This window comes from Parasteatoda tepidariorum, chromosome 9 (genome assembly GCF_043381705.1).
Source record: "Parasteatoda tepidariorum isolate YZ-2023 chromosome 9, CAS_Ptep_4.0, whole genome shotgun sequence".
Classification (NCBI taxonomy): Eukaryota; Metazoa; Arthropoda; class Arachnida; order Araneae; family Theridiidae; genus Parasteatoda; species Parasteatoda tepidariorum.
The window spans coordinates 48,514,848-48,525,260 of NC_092212.1; the positions used below are offsets into that span (position 1 = coordinate 48,514,848).

General features: G+C 33.9%; 1 protein-coding gene across 1 annotated transcript in view; it reads right to left on the reverse strand.

Moving 5' to 3' along the window:
• LOC107455511 (fatty-acid amide hydrolase 2) overlaps positions 1-8,229 on the reverse strand; it is a 111,495-nt gene extending 103,266 nt beyond the window's left edge. The window contains exon 1 of the mRNA XM_071185454.1: positions 7,925-8,229. Coding sequence (XP_071041555.1) covers positions 7,925-7,926 — 2 coding nt within the window. The 5' untranslated portion in view covers positions 7,927-8,229. The remainder of the gene's footprint in view (positions 1-7,924) is intronic.
• Between the last annotated feature and the right edge of the window lie 2,184 nt (positions 8,230-10,413).

Genomic DNA, 10,413 nt, shown 5'->3' on the forward strand with positions numbered 1-10,413 from the left:
GGGGGGGGGGGGAATTATAAAGAATGATTTAGTAGTAGTTTTCACCAAGAAAATGTTAAAACTTGGTCGAAATAGAAAAAAAAACAATGGCTCCAACACAAAAAACAGACACAAAAAAAAATAATCCATTTTTTTTAATTTTAAATTTGACACAAATATTGAGTGAAAAATTGTAATATCTTAGAAGGGACTGTGTCATTTCATTAAGTGTAATTATTTATAAATGCAAGTTTCTCCACTTCTCTGCTACTGTTAAGTGAGGAGTGTTAGAAAAAAGGCAACAATACATTTCAGTTTGTGACATTGGGTCCCTCACTATTTTAAGATCTCAAATTCACATGGTCTCCTGGAGTTAATTTGGTTATTTTTGCATTTTCCTTAATGGTAGTTGACTGGAATGTTGCTCCCTTCAATTCGTAGAGTTGCAGGTGCGTCGGTTCTTTTGATCTACGCATGTGAGACATTTTACTTCTACATTTTTTTGTTGTTTCTTACCCGTAACATGTCTGAAATATTAAAAACTTTAACTTTTACTTATACCTTTTGCTGCTTATTTAACCGTAACTTCTAACTTTTACGTAACTGTAACTTGTTGGTAGCATTCTGCTACCAACAGGTGCAGCCGGCGCTTAGCGCCGGGCATTTGATTTTTGCATTTTTTTTTTTATTGTTACATCTCGCTTAAACGGAGCCCCCTCCTTTTTCCACCTTCCCCCTCAGGCGGCTGGGTAATGGTGAAAGTCTTAATGTCTTCACATGATCAGCAGTTAAAACTTATCGACCGTCTCATCGAATAATTGCAATATCCTGTACATTGCTCTAGCGTTCCTGTGACAGAATATGGAACATACTATCTGCCTGTTTTCCTGATTTGCGGAATTGCGTCACCGGGGTTTGACGAGATCTCTAAAAGAATATGAATAACGCTCCAGATCACCACGGAGTTTACTTTACCATTCTGTTTCCTCTTTGTGCCCAACAAATGTCGATGAGAACTAAATAAAGATGATTTTGTTTTTCATCTGAAAAGACTGGCATTAGTGATGTCTACTGTTTTTTGTGTCTCATTCGTTTCAAAGGATGGTTGAAGGTATTAGTTTCCTTTCCAAATGGTATTTTTTTTTTATGTAAATTTTATTAGTAACTGGGAGGTTGTGTAATATTACGCATGTACACCACTATACTTTTCAATGCGTAAGTTTCTTTGTTTTAATTTTTATCACCCAGCACTGAGCGACACACTTTATGATGATAAGTTAAGGCTATAAGTTTTTAATCTGAAGTATAATTTTCTAACGAGCAGACAAGTGTATACATATGCATATAAATCTGTCGTTGGTGTTGTCGTTGGCCATTAAGGGAGATGGGTGCGACTGTTCTTGTTTTCCAGTGGCACCATCTATGGATGAGAATTAGACTTCTGCCAAGCGGGCCTATTCATACATCGATTCATTCGTCCACAAATCGCAATTCAGACCTGAACCGAAGAAAAATCAATCTCCAATTGAGTATCCCAAGAGGTATTGATTTGTTATGGGAATATGGGGGACATTGTGACCCGAAATATTTAACGTGCACCAGTCACCATTTACTACAGAGTCTTCGGCAGGCTGGATTCGAACTTCTACTTTTCCCAACGTGAGTCCAGCACCCTGCCAACCAGGCTTTCCTGGCCAGCATATAAACCTAAGCGTTCTTTCGAAACTTGTACTTTCATGTAAAAAATAAACTAAACTAAAATTATAATTCCTAGAAAAATTTGCAGTTTCTCAAACAAAAATAATTTCAGATTTAAAATCACCACACCTGAAATAGATGAAATCAAATATTTTAATACACCAACTATATGTTTCCTAATGTTATTATTTTTAGATAAACAACCTCTTTATCGATTTTAAAACTGTGCATGATAGCATTATTTAATAGAAACTTCCTGATACAATTAAAGAATTTGATATACCAGCTAAACTTGACAAAAACTTCATTCGGGAAAGGTGCAAAGCGAAAATAACGAACGACTTTCCTGAAGTTTTCCATACGGATAGAAGATTGTAACTGAGTGGTGCTCTGTTGCGTGTACTATTGAACTTGACCCTGGAAAAAGCTATCAGAGAGTCTGGTCTCACAGCTTAAAAAAACCATCAACCTAATTACTATAGAACCTTGGCATTTGCTGACAGCATCGCCTCAGTTGGTAGATCCAGAAAATTTGTCACAGCATTCAATTTTTTAGATTCTCTGACTGATAAATTAGGCCTAAAATTAAACTAAAGTTAAAACAAATTCACGAAGATTTCCCACAATATAATTAGCCCACAGCCATTTATAATGAAGAATTACAATAATGAAGAATTTCACTGTTCAAATATCCTGAAGACTTCCCACAATATACCTAGCCCACAGACATTTACAATGAAGACTTCCCATTATATACTTGAGCCCACAGCCATTTACAATACTAAAGAATTTCACTGTTCAAATAGCCCACAGCCATTTACAATGAAGAATTAGACCTCTGAAAAATCCCGGTCTAAATCAGGGCTGAAAGCCCATATATAACAAGACGGAAAAGAGTAAAAACTGGTAAAAAATAAATTTCGTTTTTTAATTTTTTTCGGGAATAATTAAAATCTATAACTACCAATTGTTTTTAACGGATACAATTTTTATATTTAATTGCTTCACACCCAGAAGGACTGCACAGATAGCCCAGCGTGCATGAAATGCGCAGGAGCGCATTATTCCTACCTATGCTCGAAGCCCCTGAGCGAGCCTCCGACTTGTGTGAATTGCAAGCAAGACCACACAGCCTGTTTTTCAGGCTGCCCATCCAGGCCAAAGAGAAAATTCGCACCCAAAAGGAAAGAACATCGGAGTGCCACCAGCTCAGCCACTAGGTTCCTGAGAATTGTTAAGGAACTGCAAGAACTCTTGAAAGACGAGGATTTAGTTTCACTGATCCATTCCCTTCTCCCGGCTCCCAAGACCTAGACTCGGAGATACTCCAACCATGACGACCACAGATTTTCATCTGTGGAATTCCATTTTTATTTCACGCCATTAGTCACCGTTGCCTTAGGGCGCAGTTTCAGATGAAGAGGTCAGGTGCCCGCTGCCGCGGGCAGGTACCTCAACAAATCCAGATCGTCGTCGTCGTCGAGAAATAGATTAATTACAATGAATTGCCTATTGCATACCCTCCAACTTATGAGGATTTTGAAAATAATTCTTTCTAGTGGTAGCGAACCAAAGTAGAAATTTTTAAAGCAAATGGATCTCTCATAAAACTTTTATCAGAACTTAAGAATCTAGCCATTTGGCCTGCACTTTTATAAGTAATAGTGCACAAGTTACGCTAGAATTAATTTTTTTTTAAATATTAAGACATTAATTTTGCTACCGTCTGAAAAGAAGATTTCTGAAACTACGGAAACTCCGTAGCAGTTGAAGGGTATGCCTATTGCATACCTGTCAACTTCAGGGGTGAAAGCGAGACGAAAAAGAGGAAAGGCTGGTAGTAAAACCATTTCAGTTATAATTAGTTTTCCGGAGGAGTTAACTTCTTATTTTTAAAAGTATTCAACTATATCTACTTTGTCCTTGGAATATAGGCAGTTTCATATATAGACTAAAATTATAAAAGAAATCTTGATAGTTACAGATATTTTATTTTTTTCTAGAAAAAAATGCTAAAATTGGAATGTCTTTCGTACCAGTTTTTGCACTTTTCCGTCTTGCTATATAAGGGCTTTCAGCCGTGGCCAATTTTCACTCTTTTAGCGAATGGATTTTCAGAGTGGTTGTGAAGCAATAAACGAAAAACAACCTGACTCAAAAATATATTTATATTTTGATCCCGCTGAAATTCGCTTGCGCAAGGTTTATTATGCTTTTATATATTTATTGTAATTATTTACATGAAGTGGTGGTCAAACTCATTTATAATTATCATTATAATTCAAAAAGTTAATTGGAATAACCTGAGTATTGCTACCACTTTAAATATGAAAATAAAATCTTCCGGGAAATCCGGAAGAGTTGCCAGGTATGCTATTGCTAAGAATAGATTAACTCCTCCTGAAAATTATCTAATATTGAAATAGTTCTCTAACCAGTATTTGCTGTTTTCCGTCTCGCTTTCAGGCCTGGCCTAAATGAGTTACTTGAACAAACCGATTGGAATAATCATTGATTACACTGGCATACCTGCCAACTTTTACGCATTTGGCGTAAAATTTTATTCTTATATTTAAAGTGGTAGTAAATATATACTATATTTTCTTTTATAAACTTAATTTTTAAATGATTTTGATCACCCCTATTCTTAAAAGAAATTAAGCATATATATTAATATGAGTTACTATCATGGTTGTCAGCTGGTGTTTTTTCAAACACAGCGTATTTTTTTGCTTACAATAGAAATTTTAATTCCATTTTACTACCACTGGGAAAAATCGTAATGGAAGGGATTAAAAGTTGGCAGGTATGCACTGGGGAACAAATTATTTGTTGTGTTTATACAAGTACTTGATCTTACATAATTCTGGTGCGGAGATTTCAAACAGAGCTTAAAGCCTATATATATCAAGAGGGGAAAAGAGCAAAAACTGGTACTTTAAACCTTTCACTCTATCATTTTTTTTCAAACAAAATAAACAGAATTTCTGTATGTAACAAGATTTCTTTCTCAATTATGTATAAAATTGCTTCTTCCACGAGTAAGTTTAGACACCCGTGAAGCTCGGGGCTAAAACCTTTGTTTCGCTTATTTCCATTTTTAATTTTTTTTTTCATTGTGCTCTAAATTTTTCTGTACTTTAGTAAATGTTACTGTTCCCAATTTCCCCCAATACAGTCGAGCTTCGGATACTTAAATAAAATTTCCCTCTGACGAATTAGTTAGAGCCCCTAGTGGGGATGATACTAAGATATCTAATTTACATAGGTATAGACATAGGAGTAAGATCAGAGAATGTGCACGAGAAAAAGAAAAGCAAAGGTGATTCTCAGATTGAGAGTATACCACCCCTAGGGGTTTAAACTATTGCTTCCCCTTAAGCTACTTAAACTGCATTTAAACTTTAATTCACATTATCAGATACTAATTAAGTTTTTCATATCTTTTATGTCTTTTTACTTGACAATCATTACAGGAACTGTGCACCACATCATGCTATATCAGGCACCACCTCCTTCATTTATATCCAGTTATCTATGCCAACAGTCCCAGTTGCCCTAGGGCAAAATTCCAGAACAAGAAGTGTAGTGCACGCTGCTGCGGGCAGAAACTTCACCAAATACTTAGATCTTGTCAAGAGCTAGTTCAGAAAGCTACATATTTTTTTTTTCAAAATGATAATTTTAGTTTTGTTTATTTTTTATCTGAATCTTCAAGTTTAAAAAGAAATGTATATGTCACGGCGAAAGACCGAAATCGGTGGTAGTTGACTTTCACCGGTGAATGTCGACAAACACCAAATACGTCGGTGAAAGATCGAATATTTCATTACATTCTTGTACATTCGGACCCTCACCGGTGTATATCACAGATATGCTTTGGTGAATGTCCAAAATATTCATTACAATCGATTTGATATGAATTTATTCGTGGATATAATTACATTTATTCGATATTTTAACCCTACACTGATGTTTTTTTAAGGTTAAGTTCCCGGTATACATTTGCCCAGTATACCCTATACCAGGGATGGGCAAACTTTTCTGGTCGAGGGCCAAAAATCGAAGAAAAAAATTTTTGGTGGGCTAAATAAAAACATCTAAAATGAAAAAAAATACTATATGCAATTTTCTATGTAAATATTTAATGAGATGAATGAAATTGCGATTTCATTTTTAAAAGTTCCTTATATTAAGGTTCCAAGTGAGATGTACTTATTTTAAGGAACAAGGAGTGTAAACTACTTCTAGGTAACTACTGTTGAAATGATTTTTTCTCAGGTTTGTAGAAGAAAACACTTGTTCACACATAAATAAAAGGAAGCAAACATAGACCTGATTTTCTAGACATGAAATATTTGGGAAACTAGCTTTTGGTAATGATTTGTAAAACTCAATTTTTGGCTTATTCAGAAACAATTGCTTCAGATGGCACCAATCTACGGCTATTCTATAAAGAACTTCTGCTCATTTCACCAATTGAAGCTGTCTGTGCTAGCCTCCATCAATTTATTATTTTGTAGAACAAAAATAGAGAAAGTTAAAAGGTCCGCAGTACTTAGTTAAAAAAGAAAGAAAAATAACTTTAAACGAAGTAGACAAGAAAATGGATGTATATTGTTTATATTCGCCACAGATCAGCAAGTTAAAATTCCATCCGCGGGCCGGATAAAACCTTCCGGTGGGCCACAGTTGGCCCGCGGGCCGTAGTTTCCCCATCCCTGCCCTATACTGATGTTTTTTTAAGGTTAAGTGCCACTGCCCGCTATACATTTGCCCGGTATACCCTACACTGATGTTTTATTTAAGGTTAAATGCCACTGCCCGGTATACATTTGCCGGGTATACCCTACACTGATGTTTTTTTTAAAATTCAAGTGCCATTTCCGGGTATATATTTGCCCGATACTCCAAACATTGATGTTTCTTCTAATCTATCGTCAGTAAGTATTAAAATAAGGAATAAATATAAATATATCAAATAAATATAATAATATTAACGAATAAATTAATATCAAATAGGAAATAACAAATATTTCGGACATTCACCAAAGCGACTATGTGATAGTTGACATTCACAGGTGAGAGTCAGAAATAAGGGTATTTAGCAAATATTTCGGACATACACCAAGCGACTACGTGAATGTTGATATTCACCGGTGAATGTCGACATTCTCCAGATTTCGGTGTTTCACCGTAACATATACATGCTTAAGCACTTGTCTCCTGTTTTGAAAGTTACATTTAAGAAAAAAGGTATGTTACGTTAACGCATCGCATCATAAACTGAAATGTATCATCTCCTTCTTTCTACCACTCCCTACGTAGCACGGAATTGGAGAAGCTTAGTATTCACTCGAAACACTTTAAAAAAATCCTCGTAAAGAACATAGTATTGATTTGCATCAAAAATTAAGCTTGTATAGAGAAACTAATTGCAGATTTTAAATCGGCGCGAAAATATTAAAAATCCACTCAAAAATCACTCGACATAAAATAAAATATAATTCGTTCATCTGTGTTATAAATAGATTTGAATGTTGTTGAATTAACAGGTTTGAATTAAATAAATAGATTTAAACCAGAGATGCCAACTTGCTCCGGACAGCAAATATTTATTTTAAAGTGGTAGTTTATCAATTGTAATTCTTGGTTTAATAAATGCAATTTAGTAGATTTTTATCCACCACTATTTCCAAATAATTCGTTGGCTTATATAATTCACCACTGTCTGGTTCTTATGTCATGCTATACCTTTTAAAAAGCAACAAAATTAGTCAAATATTTAGAAAATTTACTTTGCAGTTATCTACCGTTTTATTAATTATTTTGGCTTGTCCGGAGCAGTTGGCATGTCTGTTAAACAACGCATTAAAAAAATAAATGGGAGGATTATATTCGTTTTGAATGCTACATAGAAACCCTCTTAATTCTCGAATGAAATAAGCTTATTCGGATTATTAGAGGTAAGCAAAACGAATTAAGCAAACGAGTTAAGCAAAATGAATTTTAACGCATTCAAATCAAACAATCTATCTATTATTAATCTAAGCTATTGATCTATCTGTTATTAATCTATCTGTTACAATCTAATTAATTGACACATATCATCAGTTTGAATCACTTTGACTACACTAAAATATTAATTATTACAAAATAAAAAATTACAAAATAAAAATTACCAAGTAAAAATTACAAAATATATAATACTATAAATAAATCCAAAATTGAAATATTTAGTACTTACATCTCAACAATGTTACTTTTTTTTCCAAAAATTTACACTTCGTTATCAAATCACGTTTATCAGTTTTGGGCTATTTTAACTTTTAGATAAATTTATATCAGGGTTTTTATATAAACACACAACAATACTATTTACAAAAATAAATTGCTATAAACAGAACTTTCTACTTTTAAATTAAAACTTTATCAATATCTTAAGATATTACCTGAAAATCAGTATACAACAATTAAAAGAATTATATTTTCTTTTACAATGTTTAATTACAGACAATTTAGTGACATCCGAGTCCTCAATTTTAATTTTTCGCTTTAGTTCCTCAATTTCAAAAGAAGATACGAATACACCTCATAATGCTTCATTAGCAACAACTAAACAAAGTTAATCGTTCGACTTCCGGGAAATGTACTACGAAGGAAATTGTCATACTCAAAAAGAACCTAACAGACTAAGAAAAAATATTTACTTCGATTTGATTTTCAGAATATAAATGGTTAAGTATAACTTTCAATGAAACATATAAAAATAATCCACTGAAATGCATATTATAAAGCACTTTAGAATCATAAAATGCTATATTAATAACTTTCACATTTTTTTACACAGGAAGTACAAAAATACAGAGACGATCTAATTCCTTGAGATTACACATCGGTCTAAAAATATGCGAGTAAAACAGTTTTAAAAAATGCGTTTGCTAATCCGCCTACATGCCTCATTCTCAGAGGGTGGGGCAACTATAAAATCGTAAATAATAATCTCCAATTTTTAATGCAGTTTTGGATTTGGAAAATTAAAGTATTCCATAGCTGCCAGCTTTTCCGGTTTTCCCAGAAGATTTTAGTTTCATAATTAACGTGCTAGCGAAATTCATGCTATTTCACTAAACTTTTTGAATTATAATGATTATTATAAATGAGTTTGACCACCACTACATATAAATAATTACAACAAATATATAAAAGCATATCAGACCTTACGATAGCGAGGTTCAACCAGATTAAAATATAAACATATTTTTGAGGAAGATAGTTTATCGATAATTGTTTTACTACCACTTCGAAATTCCATTCTCGAAAAGAGTGAATGTTGGCAGGTATGGTCCGATTTTGGAGAATTCGAGAAATAAAAATCAGATGAAAGAAACAATAAGGGATGTGTTTGGTCAACGCTTCCTGTAACAGAAAGTCTCCACACGGTATTTTATTGGTAGTCCAATCAGACCACTCTGAAGGTAAACCAGTTCACGAAAGAGCCATTTAATAGAAAATCTAAAAGAAAGTAATAAGAAATATATGTCTAAAATTTTATTTAATTTATGAATATTATTGATTTGTCTTATTTATTTGTCAACCACTACAGATTCAATTTTCTCAAATATATACGATAAATTTCTCTCAATTACTTTTAAAATAGAATTTGGGCTCATGCGCGCAACTGGTTCATTTTTTAAATAGTCTGCTCAGACTACTTATAAGAAACCGTTCTGATGCAAGAGGGGATGATTTGGTGGGCTTTTTGAGACCCAGGAAAGCGAAATAACTAATAGCTAAACCATTTCCTTACTGGAAGAATAAACATAGTTAACACTAGGTTTACGGGACCCGTTTGCATTTTTATTTGTAATGACTTTTATCCATTGATCGAGGTAAATATACAGGGTGTTTATAAATTCCCGGACCCATTTTGATGTTTAATAACTCATAAAATAATGAAGATATAAACAAACTTATGACATTTATTGATGGAATAACTCATATACTTTCCTTTTCAGGTTTGAATATCTTTACTTTTGTAAATATCGTCTGCGCGTGTGGTTAATTTCAGATAATTTCATTTTCCAGTCTAAATATCTGTACTTTTCTAAATATCGTCTGCTTATTAATTGCATTTTTCTCTCTTTTGTTTTTGGCAACTATTGCAATGTTATGTTTACTTTTGATGTGTTTGTTCTATGTAGTATACTTTTCTATGCGATATTTTATTCGAGCGGATATTAAGGAGAATGCATACACCACAAGAGAAAGCACAGATTTTAAGGTGGTTCATAGAAACGAAATCGATTGTGCAAGCACAGAGAAATTGCAGAAGAATTTACCAAAAAGATCCTCCATCCAAAAGCAGCATCTAGCTGTGGGAAAAGAATTTTCTAGAAACTGGAAGTATCGCAGATAAACGTTCCGGACGTCCCTGCACAAGTGATTTTGACGCTGAGCGTGTCAGACAGACATTTTTAGACAATCCTAGAAGATCTGTGAGATCAGCGGCAAGAGAATTGGATATGCCAATTTCGACGGTGTACAAGGTTATTAAGAAACAATTAAGACTGCATGCATACAAAGCTCAAATTGTTCAAGGTTTGGAACCGGACGATAGGCCTAGGACAGTGGTCGGCAAAGTGCGGCTCCAGAGCCGCATGTGGCTCTTTGGCTTCTTAAGTGCGACTCAGACACAAATATCCACGGAAGGCGCAATAATATTTTCATTTAAAA